The 16,502-nt window shown below is 42.5% G+C and overlaps 1 protein-coding gene across 2 annotated transcripts in view; it reads right to left on the reverse strand.

Annotated features, from left to right (window-relative positions):
• Smyd4 (SET and MYND domain containing 4) overlaps positions 1–16,502 on the reverse strand; it is a 51,351-nt gene that overhangs the window by 28,990 nt on the left and 5,859 nt on the right. For both annotated transcript variants that reach the window (XM_042673951.1, XM_042673950.1), the window contains exon 3: positions 4,846–4,990. In XM_042673951.1, coding sequence (XP_042529885.1) covers positions 4,846–4,990 — 145 coding nt within the window. The remainder of the gene's footprint in view (positions 1–4,845; positions 4,991–16,502) is intronic.

Raw genomic sequence — 16,502 nt, forward strand, 5'->3', positions numbered from 1 at the left:
TAGTGCTCTACCTCTTGAGCCACAGCACTACTACAGGTTTTCTGGTAGTTTATTGACGATAAGAGTCTCATGGATGTTCCTGCCCGAGCTGGCTTTGAACTGTGATCCTCAGATCTCAGCCTCCTGAGTAGGATTACAGGCACGAGCCATTGGCACCCAGCCAGTATGTTTTTATTTGGGTAAAATAAAAACATTTTCGCTAAGATTAATTTTGTTAATGGGAATTAAGACCAAGGTCCTACCACTGAGCTATACCTCTAGACTTGTTTATTTATTTAGTGAGAGGGTCTTGTTATGTTGTCCAGATTGTTCTCCAATTCCTGGACTCAAGTGACCTTCATGCCTCAGTCTTCCAAGTAGCTGGGACTACAGGTGAGTACCCCTGTGCTTGGTTATGTTTTATTCATTTATATATGCATGAGATATAGTACATTTAATGATGCTAGATTATGGGGATGGAAAATAAAATGGCCAGAGGGCAGGAGAAGTAGCCTATACTGTATATTCTTGCAACTTTTAAATTTAACTGTGTGACCATATTACTTATTAAAAAATAACAATAATAACCAGTATTGCTCAGGATACAGAGAAATAAATATCTTATACTCTGTCAGAAGAGATGGTAACTAGTTCTTTCCTGGAGAACAATTCAGCATCAAATTCCAAAAGCCTTCTGGGGCGTGGGCCTAGGTACTGTGTTTCCTTCTGACCCCGCAACTACTTTTCCATGCTTCCATGAATTTATCCTGAGGAAACAATCAGTTGTATGCAAACATTTACATAGAGATGCTTGTTACAGCATTATGATACCAAACAGCACGGTAACATTAGATGTTAAATTGAGTACATTTCTTCTCTGTAACGGAACACTGTGCCAGCTGCAGAAAATCACATTGTGGTGGAAAATTTAATAACATGAGAAAATGGGCACAGTAAATTGTTGAGGGGAAAAAAGGCAGGTTACAAAACACTAAGTGCTGCATTATCCCAATTTTGTAGAAGGAAAACACATTTTCAGAGGAAAAAGTCTGGTTGGATGGATATAAGCAAAAATGTTAACAGTGCTTATCACTGGTTATGACCTTGTTCTTACTCTTTATACTTTTCTATATTTTCCAAAGTAACATTTATTACTTTTACAGAGAAAAAACAAGTACTATTTTTTTAAAAAAGAAGAAAATAGCAGCTCTCTATAAAATTGCAAAGTAGCATAATCACTGAAATACCAGCTCCATAGAATAGGAAGTACATCTCCCACTACATACAGAGAAAAACCTTACTTTTTTTGTCTGATTTCACTTTGTCTTCTACCTGTTTTCCTTAAACAACTTTCTTTTTTCTTTTTTTTTTTTTTGGGTCCGGTCATGGAGCCTGAACTCTGGGGCCTGGGTGCTGTCCCTTAGCTCTTCAGCTCAAGGCTAGCACGCTACCACTTGAGCCACAGCGCCACTTCCGGCCTTTTTCTTTTTGCTTATGTGGTGCTGAGGAATCGAACCCAGGGCCTCAGGCATGCAAGGCAAGCGCTCTACCACTGAGCCACCTTCCCAGCCCCATCCTTAAATAACTTTTTATGTGCTCACATTTATGATGAATACACATACAGTTGAAGAGATTAGCTCTAAAAAGAACTATTAAGCCATTTATCACTGGATCATTACATCTAATGGATTTTAATCTTTCAGCAATCACTAATACTATTCCACTCAATACTTTTTTTTTTTTGTCAGTTGTGGGGCTTGAATTCTGGGCTTGGGCACTGTCCCTGCACTCTTCAGCTCAAGGCGAGGGCTCTACTGCTTGAGCCACAGCACCACTTCTGGTTTTCTAGTGGTTTATTGGAGATAAGAGTCTTACAGACTTTGCTGCCCCTGCTGGCTTTGAACCGTGATCCTCAGATCTCAGCCTCCTGAGTAGTTAGGATTACAGGTGTGAGCCACCAGCGCCCAGCCTACTCTATACTCTTATACCACCACAAAGCAGGGCTTTTATCAGCTGTCTACCACCGTTGTTATAGGTCTGACAGTTTTTGGAAAATTACTTTCAAATCTTGAGGGTGGGCCTGTTAGAGATTCAGAGTACGCTCTTCAAAGTTATACTATTTTTGGTGGTATTGCTATTTGAACTCAGGGTCTGTGTTTGCTAGGAAAGTATTCTTACTTGAGTCATGCCTCCAAGTTCCAGTTTTTTGCTAGTTAACTGAAGATAAGAGTCTCTTGGGGAGGGGGGGAGGAGGATGGGAAGGGGAAACAAAGGAGGAGGCAACAATGCTTGATAAGAAATGTACTCATTATCTTGCCCATGTAATTGTAACCCCCTCTGTACGGTATTTTCACAATAAAAAAAAAAAAACAACTGCCAAATGTTTGTAGAAAGAAAAAAAAAAGGAGTCTCTTGGGCCAGGTGTCAGTGGATCAAGCTTATAATCTAAGACCTGAGGATTGCAGTTCAAAGCTAGTCTGGGGAAGGAAAACCCATGAGACACTTATTTCCAACTAACCACCAAAAAGCTGGAATTAGAGCTCTGGCTCAAGTGGTAGAGCACTAAGCCTGGAGCAGAAAAAGCTTAGGAACAGTACCTAGGCCCAAACCCAGGATCAGCACCAAACAAACAAAGTGTTTTGGATTTATCTGCTCAGGTTGACTTCAGATCTCAGTTTACTGAGTTGCCAGGATTACAGATTTGAGCCACTGATGCATGGCTTCCAGTAGATTTTTGTAAGTGTATGGTAGTACTGGTATTTAAACTGAAGACCCTGTGTTTATTTAGGCAAGTGTTCGACCATGAGTCATGCCTCCAGTCCTAAATTTATTTATTTTCTTCAATCCTGGAGATCAAACCCTGGCCTCATGTATGTTAGGCAAGCACTCTATCACTGGGCTACTCCCAACCACTTACACTCATTCTTTTAATATGAAAGGGATTCAGGGGATTCAAATATTTGTAACTTAAGCCCATATAAGACTCTTAAAAGAAAATAGAAGGAATTTTCTCAGGGGATCTTGTTCCAGTTCCTACAATAGAAGCAGACCAATAAGAGTAACAGATTGTCAGACTGTTAAAAGCCATGATTCTTCCTCAAAATTGAAGTTGGTGTGGTCAGTATAATTTAAAGTATTTGACAGCTTCAAATACAAGTATGTTTGATAACAACCTTTAAGATGAAGTTCAACTGGGCTGTGACCAATCACCTCATTTTCCTTGTTTTTTTAAGGGTTGTAAGATTGAATCCAGTCCTGGCACATTCCAGACAATCATTCTATCATTGAGCTATGCTCCCTGCCCTTTTATTATCATTGCTGTTGCTAGTATTAATGAATTAATTAATTAATTAATTTATGTCAGTTGTAGGGCTTGAACTCGGCCCGGGCGCTGTCCCTGAGTCTCTTTGTGCTCAAGGTTAGAGCTCTACCAGTTCAGCCACAGCACCACTTCTAGTTTTTGAGTGATTCATTGGCAATAAGAGTCTCACAGGGACTTTTCTGCCCAGGCTGGCTTTGAACCACGATCCTCAGATCTCAGCCTCCTGACTAGCTAGGATTACAAACATGAGCAACTGGTGCCTGGCTTATTTTTTTAGTTTTTGACATGGTCTCAAGGCTACTTTTTCCTGGGCTTGCCTCAAATTCATGACCCTATCTTTCCTTCCTGAGCAGCTGTGATTACAGGCATGTGGCATCATGCCCAGCTAGCTCATTTCCCTTTCTAATGTCACTTAAGTTATTTTAGTTGTAAGCTAACACTGTGATTGGTTAAAATCTAGCTATTCTGTAGGGCTCTGGTAGCTCACACCTGTAATCCTAGCTACTCAGGAGACAAGAGCTGAGGATCACAGTTTGAAGCCAGCCTGGGGTAAGAAAGTCTGTGAGACTCTTTTTTTTTTTCTTCTCTGGTCCTTGGGCTTAAACTAAGTGCTTAGGCACTGTCCCTGGGTCTGTGCTAAGGATAGTGCTCTATCACTTGAGCTACAGCACCACTTTCCCCCTTTTTAAAGTAGTTTATTGAAGATGAGAGTCTCAAGGACTTTCTTGCCCTGGCTGGTTTTGGACCATGACCCTCAGATCTCAGCCCCCTTGAGTAGCTAGGATTACAGGCATGAGCCACCAGTGCCCAGCTCTGTGAGACTGTTATGTTTAATTAGCCACTAAAAAGCTAGACGTAGAGCTGTGGCTCAAATGGCACAAAAGCACTGGGACAATGCCCAGGCCTCAGGATTAGAACAAAAACAAAACAAAACAAAATAGCTGTTCTGTATCTAAATCAGGACTATTCATCATTCTTTTTTTTTTTGTCGGTCGTGGGGCTTGAACTCTGAGCCTGGGCGCTGTCCCTCAGCTCTTCAGCTCAAGGCGAGCATTCTACCACTTGAGCTACAGCGCCACTTCCGGTTTTCTGGTGGTTTATTGGAGATAGGAGTCTCACGGTCTCTCCTGCCCGGGCTGGCTTTGAACCGCGATCCTCAGATATCAGCCTCCTGAGTAGCTAGGATTACAGGCGTGAGCCACCAGCGCCCAGCCTATTCATCATTCTTATCAGTCAGTTAGACTAAAATGGCAAGCAATTCAGTGAGAGCTGACATACATGGTAAGACAGGACAAGGGGCTAATAAACTTATTGCTACAAAGTGTCTGAAGAAATATGGGAATAGAAGTTCCTTGATGAGATTCAGAGCATATAAACTATCCTTTGTTTCAGAATATAATCAAGAACAGAATTCTACCAATTTACTTTTCAAATTCAATTCACAAATTATACACAGAAATAACATTGGTTATGAAATTAACGATATGGTTCTGTATTCTACAGAAATATGCCTTGTTGAATTGCTGGGCTAGAAGCATTTTTACCTTAGAGTATAGTACTGCGGCTCCTATGTAATCCTTCTCCTGGAATTTTTTGTTTCCTTCTTCTCTGTAGAAAAAAGGAGCATCAGGATCCTTTCCTACCGAATAACCTCTAGATAGCTTCTTCAAAAAAATCTCATCCTCAGGTCTTCGTGAAGAAAGAAGAAAAAAAAAGAAACAAGCACAGAGATTAATTATTTCAAGGTAGGCACCAAATCACTGCACTTGAAATTAGAATGTGCCTAGAACACAAGAGCATGTGGTCTGTATATACTATGTAATACAACCGGAGGAGAGCATCTGTGGTTTCAAAGACATAAACCACGATTTCTACCCAGAGGAAAGAGTCTTATCTTTCATCTCGTACTCACTGGCCAATCAATTATTTCTTGGATCATATATTAGATAGAAGCTTGGGTGTGGAAAATAAGGTATCTATTCAAATTCTTCTTTCAGTTCTTCAGAGTATAAACCCAGAAGTGGGATTATTGGATCACATGGTAATTTTGTATTTTCCTTCCTTCCTTCCTTCCTTCCTTCCTTCCTTCCTTTCTCTCTCTCTCTTTCCTTCCTTCCTTCCTTTTCTCTCTCTCTATTTCTGTTTATAATCCCTTTTCTTTGTTTTATTGTGAAAATACTGTACAGAGGGGTTACAATTACATGGGCAAGATAATGAGTACTTTTTTTTTTTTTTTTTTTTTTTGGGTCCGGTTGTGGAGCCTAAACCCTGGGCCTGGGCGCTGTCCCTCAGCTCTTCAGCTCAAGGCTAGCACTCTACCACTTGAGCCACAGCACCATTTCTGGCTTTTTTCTTTTTGCTTATGTGGTGCTGAGGAATCGAACCAAGGGCCTCATGCATGCAAGGTAAGCGCTCTACCACTGAGCCACCTTCCCAGCATGAATACATTTCTTATCAAGCATTGTAGCCTCCTCCTTTGTTTCCCCTTCCCATCCTCCCCCCACCCCACCAAAGTTGTAAAGTTCATTTTCAACATGATGACTTGTACATCTCATTGTTGCAATGGGTCCACCTGTATCCCTATTTAAACGATTTGTTTTTTCCCTTTCCCTCCACAAATTATACCGACATCAAATACAGTGAAAGCAGGGGTTATACTGTGGGGGAGGGACATACAAAGCAACAAAGATCTCCTTCCTTCCTTCCTTCCTTCCTTCCTTCCTTCCTTCCTTCCTTCCTTCCTTCCTTCCTTTCTTTCTTTCTTTCTTTCTCTCTCTCTCTCTTTCTTCCTTTTCTTTCTTTCATCAGTTTGTGGGGGCTTGAAAACTGGGCCTGGGCACTGTCCCTTAGCTCTTCAGCTCAAGGCTAGCACTTTACCACTTGAGCCACAGTGCCACTTCCGGTTTTCTGGTGGTTTATTTATAAGAGTCTCATAGACTTTTCTGCCTGGGCTGGCTTTGAACTGTGATCCTCAGACCTCAGCCTTCTGAGTAGCTAGGATTACAGTCATGATCCCAGATTTGTATTTAACTTTCAAGCAACAGTCATACCATGTTCCGTGACTGCTGCATCATTTCACATTACCATTACCATTAGCAATGTACCAGGGGTTGCAACTTCTCCACATTTTCCTACCACATCTCCAGATGTGTGTGTAGGTAGTGTCCTGAGATTGAAATCAGGTCTAAGCTTTTGTGCTCAAGACCAGTGCTCTACACTTGAACCACAGTTCCACTTCTGTCTTTTTGGTGGTTAATCAGAGATAAAGAGTCTCACGGACTTTCTTGTCAAGGTTGGCTCTTCAGTAGTTAGGATTATAGGTGTGAACCACTGGCTCCTGGCTTCATTAAGTATGCTTTTGAATTCATAGTACTTCAACGTTGGTGAAGATAAGCTTTATCTCTTGGCTAAATAGAAGTTACTAGATCTCTCTGATGTAAAGATTCTTTTCTGCCATACTGAATGAGATGTCTGTGTGGCATATTTTGAGACCATGAGAGCAGCCAGTTTCTGAGCAATTTTTCTTCGAATAGCTTAGAATCCACTGGTGACTATTGCCAGGCTCACATAATATGCTGGGGGACTACAAAATGGTGATTTTCTAAATCTACCACTTTTAAATTTACTGACTGGCATTCTTCTGTAAAGCCAAATTTCCCCCTTTGTCTTTTACTTATTTATGTATTTTGAGTATAACTATGGCCTTTAAAAAATTCATTGTTATAAACCATTACCATTGTACTTATTTTGTGCTCTAACTTTGGCTGGTGGGAAATTGTTCATACTGGCTCCTGTATTCTTTTTGACACAAATTCTACTCTTCAAGTACCTCCTTGCATTCAGGCACAATTAGGTATTCCACTTGAATTAGTATAAAATCAAACTGGTAAGGCTGTGGGGTAGATAATGAAACAGCTATGGATTTCCTTAACTGCTAATAAAGTATTAGCTATAAGATGGAGGAGGCCTTCTGTCAATAAAAGGTTTTCAAATATTGGTGAGAGGTAACTATTTTGGGTAAACTTTCCTCAAAGAATGTAAATTGACAAGAAAGAAGAAAATATGCTTCACTATTTCCTTTATATTAGTATATGTCAATGATACAAAAGTTTTACTGAGATATTTCCATTCATATATAAAGAAAATTTACCCTCTCTATTATTTTCTTTTTTTCCCCTCTCTATTACTTTCTTATTTCCCCTACCCATTTAAAAATTTATTTTTAATTTATAGTATTTGGGGGGGGGCATGATACTGGGTTTTGAGCTCGTGACTTTATGTTCTTGCTTGGCTTTTTCAACTCATGGCTGATGTGCTACCAATTGAGTCTTACCTCCACTTCCATCTTTTTGCTGGTTAATTGGAGATAAGAGTATCCCAGATTTCTCTGCTCTAGCTGGCTCTGAACTGTGATCATCAGATCTCAACCTCCTGAGTAGCTAGAATTATAGGTATGAGCCACCAGCTCCTGCTACCCTTAAAAATTTTTTTTTCAACCACTTTCATTATTCTGTTTTCATACATACGAATGAAGTACTTCACTTAAATTCACCCCTCTTTACCCTATCCTTTCATGATCCCTCCTCCACTGGTTCCCATCCCAAAACAGTCCCTCATTATTTTTTCTTTTTCATTCATTCTTTATTTACAGCAAAGTACAGAGTATATGATCTTGTTTTGTTTTCATTTTTGGAAGTGCTAACAATAAAGGAATGGTAGTAAAAAGCAGAAGCACAAGAGAATGCATCTTGAAGGGAAAGAAAAGTCCAAGTGTTTACTTAGCTGCTCGACCTGGTTCCTGTGAAGGCCTGGCTACGCACTCACTTCCTCTAGAGGACGAGATCCCCATTTCCTGTATCTGCCACCAGGAGGGCACAGAACACCCAGAGACAGAAAGTGTGAAAGGGGACTTCAAGCTTCAGAGCAGTCCCAATCATGCCCTTTGCAACCTGTCTTCTTCCTTGTCTTGTCTGATGTCAGTAAGCTTCCTCCATTCTGCCTAGAGACAAGTGCAAAGGGGAAAGGAGGTAGAGAAGGCCCACTGGTCCTTCCATAGGTATTGTCCTATCTGTCAGGACCAACCACCAGCCTCAACTACAACAGCCCTTTCATTCCCTAGCACTGGAATCTATGACAGGCACATAGGAGACTTGGGTCAGTACTTCTGACAGGGCTGAGAAGGTGGCTCAGTGGTAAGAGTGCTTGTCTTGCATGCATGAGGCCCTGGGTTCGATTCCTCAGCACCACATAAGCAGAAAGAAAAAAGCCGGAAGTGGCACTGTGGCTCAAGTGGTAGTGTGCTAGCCTTGAGCTGAAGAGCTGAGGGACAGCACCCAGGCCCAGAGTTCAGGCCCCACGACCGGACCCCCCAAAAAAAAATAAATAAAAAATTAAAAAAAGAAGTACTTCTGACAGTCTTGGGTACTATCATGGATCAAGCTAACTCAAGGGCCGATAGAAGGCAGGTAATAATACCAACCAACTCAAGCCAACCAGACTTGTGTATCTCCACTTCCTGGCTGCTCTGAGGAGCACACAAGCCTCCAGACCTAGTGGCCTTATGGGGACAGGATCCCATTCCAAGCCAGGGAGAGGCTGGAATCAACCTCCTCTTGATCATGAAGCAACCAGGATTGGAAGTATTAGTTCCAAGAACATGTGAGCTGGAGACTCCTCCCTTTGGCCTAATCTGTTCATATCCCACAGTATAACCCACTACCTCCCAGGCCCTACCTGTCCACCTTCTTTGGGCAGGTTTCCATCTTTGCTCATTCTAGCTTCAGACTGCCTGAAAATGGGACACTTGGATCAGAAATTCTTGCATTGTGTGAGTGTGAGGCCAGTCTTCTCATGACAAAGACTTAGACCATAGACAAGTGAGCAGGGAGGGGAAAGGAGTACCACGGGGTGGCTCTGAAGCCAAGGAATTCACGTGCACATGTGACTAACTTCACCCTGCTGAGCTCATCTGTGCCCCCACCCCCACCCATAGCTCAGTGCCTGAGAGACAACGGTCATGATTTCTGCCCAAATAATTCTACCCCTGCCTCTCCAGTGGCATTGGAGACCCAGAGGCTCTTGAAAGTCAGATCACATTGTAAGAAAGTTCAAACACAGATACACAAGTGGCTAAATCCTAGTTTGCCACAAAGTGGTAGAGTCTCTCATCTACTCCCTGTCCCAGATACAGCGTATCACAGTACCCAGGGCATCACAACATCCAGGGTCTGACACCACAGACCCTGAACACTGCCCAAGAACCCTTGCCAAGCCGTCAAGAACTGATGATGATTTCCCCAAGGGTAGGGGCAGGACAGCTAGGAGCTGTGTCCTAACTTGGAGGAGGTGCTGCTCAGAGATCCTGGAAGCTTGGTCCCAACACCACAAGTAGATGAGGAAGCGAATAAGTAAGTAGAAGCTCAGAGATGAAAAGAATCCATCTTCCAAGGCAGTGGGATAGACAGCCAAGGCACTAAATGGTTTGGCACCTAGGAGCTTCAAGTATAGTTAAGCATGCTACCCATTGAAAGGCCAAGGCTCTCCTGGGTAGGGAGATGGGCTTCACCTGAGCACACAGTCCCTCATTTTATACTTGTGTCATTCAATTTTTAGTGATGTCTAACTTTAAAGGCCCAATTCACACTTTTATTTAATAGGAGTGGTTATGGATATTAGAGGTTCTATTAGAAGTTTAAACTTCTAATATCTTGTTTGATCTCTTTAGATCATGACTGAATAGTCTTATAATCGCTTTTAGCTATTTTTTTCTTTTTAATCTTTTTGAAATACTAAGGGTTTTTGTGCTTGCTAGGCAGACACACTCTATCACTTGAACCATGCTGCCAACCCTCAGATGGCTTTTCCCCACTGGGGCTCAAACTCAGGAGACCAGCACTTTCTCAGAGTGCTTGATTACTGCTGGCTCTCTATCAATTCCAGTACACCTCCAGTCTGGCTCTATGCTAGTTATTTTGGAGATGGAGTCTTGGATTTTTTTGTGCAAGTTGGCTTCAAACTGCAATCCTCCTGGTCTCTTAGCAACTGACACCCAGCTTAGTTAATAACAACTTCTTGTTCTTCTCCCTTCTTCTTCCTTCTTTCTTCTTCTTCCTTCCTCCTCCTCCTCCTCTCTCTTAGCTACTGACACCCAGTTTAGTTAATAACAACTTCTTGTTCTTCTTCCTTCTTCTTCCCTCCTCCTCTTCCTCCTCCTCCTCCTCTTCTTTTTTTTTTTTTTTTGGGTCTGGTCGTGGGGCCTGAACTCTGGGCCTGAGCTCTGTCCCTCAGCTCTTCAGCTCAAGGCTAGCGCTCTACCACTTGAGCCACAGCCCCACTTCCGGCTTTTCTTTTCTGCTTATGTGGTGCTGAGGAATTGAACCCAGGGCCTCATGCATGCAAGGCAAGCGCTCTACCACTGAGCCACCTTCCCAGCCCCTTCCTCTTCTTTCTTGCCAGTTCTGAGGCTTTAACTCAGGGCCTGGGCACTGTCTCTGAACTTCTTTTGCTCAAGGCTAGTGTTCTACCACTTGAGCCATGATTCGACTTCTGGCTTTTTCTGAGTAGTTTATTGGAAATAAGTCTCATGAACTTTCCTGCCTGGGTTGGGTTTTAACTGCAATCCTTAGATCTCAGTCTCCTGTGTAGCTAGGATTAAAGGTGTGAGCCACTGATGCCCAGCCAATTAACTTATTTTTAGGTTAGAGATACATAGAGCAAACAATGACAGGGATAATTCAAAGCATACTTAAGGTTCATGTCAATAATGTTTACAAAGACATAAGAATATATGTATTGGGGGCTGGGAAGGTGGCTCAGTGGTAGAGCGCTTGTCTTGCATGCCTGAGGCCCTGAGTTCGATTCCTCAGCACCACATAAGCAAAAAGAAAAAAGCTGGAAGTGGCACTGTGGCTCAAGTGGTAGAACGCTAGCCTTGAGCTGAAGAGCTGAGGGACAGTGCCCAGGCCCAGAGTTCAGGCCCCACGACCGGACCCCCCCCCCCAAAAAAAAAAAGAATATATGTATTGCTGAGCCAGATGTAGGTGGCTCATGCCTGTAATCCTAGCTACTCAGGAGGATGAGATCTGAGGATGTCATTTGAAGCCAGCATGGGAGAAAAGTTTGAGACTGTTATCTCCAATTAACTACTAGAAAACCAGAAGTGGTGCTGTGGCTCAAAGCAATAGAGTGCTAGCCTTGAGTAGAAAAAGCTCAGGGATAGTGCCCAGGCCCTGCGTTCAAGCCCCACAACTGACATACATACATACATACATACATACATACATATATAAGTGTAAAATAAGAACTGAAATATTAGAAAGAAAGATTTTTATTTGCAGATGTAGTTATTCAACCTAAAAATTCTAAGGGGCTTGGCATAATAAGAAAATAATGTTGAAGTACAGATAGGTAGTCAGTTTTTTTTGTATAAAAAAATTAAAAACTTTCTACCTTTTATTTACATCTCTAATCATCAATTACAGAATATGAATGAGGAGAGGGAGATGGCTAACAGACAATATCAACAAAAAACTTTACAAGTTAGAATAAAGGTCTAGCAGGAAATGTGGAAGACCTATCTAAAGAAAACTATAAAAATTTACTTAAGGACATAAAAGAAGCCCTAAATAAATGGCAATACAATCTTTTATTTGGATGAAGAAATTTAATATTGTAAAGATGTCATGTCTCCCTAAATAAATCTATAAATCCTACACAATCCCAAGCTAAAACCCAACATTTTTTAATGGAATTTGACAAGCCAATTCTAAAATTCACATGGGGGAAAAATGTATACAACCTAGTCAAAATATAACAATGAGGTGTATGTATGTTTGGGAACCTGGCCTTACAGTTAACAAAGGTACATTTTCTATTTGTGACTTAGTCACAAGAAAGGTTTCTTATACAGGTAGACCCACTGCAACAATGAGATGTACGAGTTGTTATGTCGAAAAACGAACTTTACAACTTTGGTGGGCGGGGGTGGGGGGGGAGATTGGAGGGGGGGACAGGGAGGGTATATGGGAAAGGATGGGAAGGGGAAACAAAGGAGGAGGCAACAATGCTTGATAAGAAATGTACTCATTATCTTGCCCATATAATTATAACCACTCTGTACAGTATTTTCACAATTAAAAAAAAAAAAGGTTTCTTTTTTCTTTCCATTGGCAGTATTGGGGACTAAACTCAGGGCCTTGTGCTTTTCTTACTTCTAGTAAGTTTCAGGGGAGAAACTGTTGTTTTTTTTTTGCCAGTCCTGAGGCTTGAACTCTGGGCCTGGGCACTGTCTCTGAGCCTCCCTGTATTCAAGGCTAGCACTCTATCACTTGAGCCACAGCTCCACTTTCAGCCTTTTCTATTTATATGGTACTGAGGAACTAAAACCAGGGCTTCATCCACGCCAGGCAAGCACTCTACCACTAAGCCACATTCCCAGCCTAGAAACTGTTCCTTTGGTTGAAGTGAGGCTGACCTCAGCGTCATGTCACATCAGGAGTGGGAATGGCTTGGCCAATCAGCAGAGCCCTATATCTCTGGCTGAAGAGATGTGTAAGCCATCAGTTAGGTTGATCTAAGACCAATATGGAACTTTTCAATGAAACTGGCAAAAAGGGTTAGGAATGACTATAATGTCCATCAAATGAAGAGAGTCTGGGGCTGGGAAGATGGCTCAGTGGTAGAGCACTTGCCTTGCATGCCTGAGGCCCTGGGTTCGATTCCTCAGCACCATATAAGCAAAATGAAAAAAGATGGAAGTGGCACTGTAGCTCAAGTGATAGAGCGCTAGCCTTGAGCTGAAGCGCTGAGGGACAGCGCGTAGGCCCAGAGTTCAGGCCCCACAAACAAACAAAAAAAACAAATGAAGAGAGTCTGTTTGAGTGATGAAGAAATATGAACACTGCACGTCTGTAATCTTAGCTACTTAGGAGGCTAAGATCTGAGGATCGCTGTTCAAAGCCAGCCTGGGCAGGAAAGTCCGTGAGACTCTCTCTTTTTTTTTTTTTGTCAGTGGTGGGGCTTGAACTTCGGGCTTGGGCACTATCCCTGCACTCTTAGCTCAAGGCAAGTGCTCTACCACTTGAGCTATGGCGCCACTTCCAGTTTTCTAGTGGTTTATTGGAGATCAAAGTCTTACAGACTTTCCTGTCCCGGCTGGCTTTGAACCACTAGAAAACCAGAAGTGGTGCTGTGGCTCAAGCGGTAGAGTGCTTGCCTTGAGCTGAAGAGTGCAGGGACAGTGCCCAAGCCCAGAGTTCAAGCCCCACGACTGACCAAAAAAAAAAAGGAAAAAGAAATATGAACACTGATGACATCTTCTGAGCCTGTGGATACAACCAAGTCTATAAAAGATCTGCTTTTAGGCTGGGTGCTGGTGGCTCGTGCCTGTAATCCTAGCTACTCAGGAGGCTGAGATCTGAGGATCGCGGTTCAAAGCTAGCCAGGGCAGGAAAGTTCATGAGACTCTTATCTCCAATTAACCACCAAAAAAAAAAAAAAAAGAAGCCGTGCGCTAGTGGCTCACGCCTGTAATCCTAGCTACTCAGGAGGCTGAGATCTGAGGATCGCGGTTCAAAGCCAGCCTGGGCAGAAGAGACCGTGAAACTCCTATCTCCAATAAACCACCAGAAAATCGGAAGTGGCGCTGTAGCTCAAGTGGTAGAGCGCTCGCTTTGAGCTGAAGAGCTGAGGGACAGCGCCCAGGCCCAGAGTTCAAGCCCCACGACCGACCAAAAAAAAAAAAAAAAAAAGAAAGAAAATGGTGCTATGGCTCAAAGTGGTAGAGTACTAGCCTTCAGCTGAAGAGTTCATGGACAGCACCCAGAATTCAAGCCCCATGACCGACAAAAAAAAAAAAAAAAGACCTGGTTTTAGATACCCTAGTTTCATAGTTATAATATTTTTATAATTTGAGCTGAATTTCTGTTACTTGAAACTGAGTTATAAAATGATATTGTAAACCTTTGGGTTTTAGAGCAGATACAGTCTATAGACAAATTTATCATAAGTGCAAATTTAATTTTCAGCAAGTGTAGCTTTTTGAAGCACAGGGGAAAGGATGGGCCATTCATGAAGTGCTGTTTAAAATAGTAGTGTAGGGCTGGGAAGGTGGCTCAGTGGTTGAGCGCTTGCCTTGCATGCATGAGGCCCTGGGTTCGATTCCTCTGCACCACATAAGCAAAAAGAAAAAAGCCAGAAGTGGCGCTGTGGCTCAAGTGGTAGAGCGCTAGCCTTGAGCTGAAGAGCTGAGGGACAGTGCCCAGGCCCAGAGTTTAGGCCCCAAAACTGGACCCAAAAAATAAATAAATAAATAAAAATAGTAGTGTATTAACTCCTAATATGTTGCCCTCAGTCTGGTTCTAATGTTTATTTTTTCCCTCTGGTTATTGGTCATTTTTTAATGTAACTTTGCATATCTAGTAATTCTTTTCTGCATCTTTGACATTGTACAGAACATATAATAAAACTAGATAACATCAGGCTGGGAAATGTGGCTTACTGGTAGAGTGCTTGCCTAGCATGCATGAAGCCCTGGGTTTGATTCTCAGTACCATATAAACAGAAAAGCTGGAAGTGGTGCTGTGGCTCAAGTGGTAGGGTTGCTTGAGCAAAAGCAGCTCAGGGACAGTGCCTTAGCCCTGAGTTGAAGCCCTAGGACTGGCAACAAAACAAAACAACTAGTTAACATACCTCTAGTTAAACAACTAGTTAAAGATACCTCTTTGCCTATATATAACATAGAGGAAAAGGAGTGGGCCTATCTCAATCCAATCAAGAATTGATTTGAAGTCTGATGCTAGTGGCTTATGTCTGTAATCCTAACTACTTGGGAAGCTGAGAGCAGGAGGATCCCAGTTTGAGGCCAGTCTAGACAGGAAAGTCCACCAAACTCCATCTTCACAGAAGGAAGCTGGATGTGGTAGGCCTGTACCTATTATTCTAGCAACTCTGGGAAGGCTAAAGTAGGCAGATTGTGGCTCAGACATGTTCTCAAGTAGAAAGTGAGACCTTATCCCAAAAATAACCAGTGAAAACAGGGCTGTAGATAGAACAGTCTTAGTGGTATGGGTTGGGAAGGTGGCTCAGTGGTAGAGCACTTGCCTTGCATGCCTGAGGCCCTGGGTTCGATTCCTCAGCACCATATAAGCAAAAAGAAAAAAGCCGGAAGTGGTGCTGTGGCTCAAGTGGTAGAGCGCTAGTCTTGAGCTGAAGAGCTGAGGGATAGCGCCCAGGCCCAGAGTTCAGGCCCCACGACCGGACCCAAAAAAAAAAAAAAAAAGAACAGTCTTAGTGGTAGAATACCAGCCTAGCTGGTTGTTGTGGTATATACTTTTTTTTTTTTTGGGTCCGGTCATGGGGCCTGAACTCTGGGCCTGGGCGGTGTCCCTCAGCTCTTCAGCTCAAGGCTAGCGCTCTACCACTTGAGCCACAGTGTCACTTCCAGCTTTTTTCTTTTTGCTTATGTGGTGTTGAGGAATCCAACACAGGGCCTCTGGCATGCAAGGCATGCGCTCTACCGCTAAGCCACCTTTCCAGCCCCGTGGTATATACTTTTAATCCCAGAATTTAGATAGAAAATAGAAGGGAAGAGAAGAGGAGAGGAGGGGAGGGGAGGGGAGGGAAGAGAAGAGAGGAAGGAAGGGAGAGGGAGAGAGGAAAAGAAAGAAATTTAGTGCAGTTCTGGTTTCTCACTTGGTTGAAGGTCCTCTTTTCCTCAGGCCTCAAAGTTTTGGTACAGGAAGTGTTAAGCTTACATCTTTAGCTTACCACTCCACGGGTATTTAAAATCTGGCAGTGTCTTGATATTTGTGTCTAGTCTAGTCCATTCTACCAGTAGGAGTTTGTTTCTCTGGATTATAGGACTTCAGAATTCATTCTTTTTTGATGGTCTCCTATACTTCCTGAGAATTGAGGAAAATTGACTTTGCATTCAGTTTGCGACTCCTCTAGTTTCCAATCCATCTTATCAGCCACAAATGACTAAAGAGATCTACTTACTGGCTTCTATTTCTTCTAGGATGGTCCCTTTGCTGGAGCCTAGCCTGATTCCTCAGTCTGCAATTACCCCCAGGAAAAAAAATGGCTAATGATCATCTAGGAAACAGTCTTTCCTCTCTGGAATTTAAGTCCATCTAATCCTTGCTATCAGATGGCTTGAAAAATAATTTTATTACAGTATACACTTATTTTAGTTGCCTTGGGA

The sequence above is a fragment of the Dipodomys spectabilis genome, unplaced genomic scaffold (assembly GCF_019054845.1).
Source record: "Dipodomys spectabilis isolate Male_0828 unplaced genomic scaffold, ASM1905484v1 ptg000018l, whole genome shotgun sequence".
Taxonomy (NCBI): Eukaryota; Metazoa; Chordata; class Mammalia; order Rodentia; family Heteromyidae; genus Dipodomys; species Dipodomys spectabilis.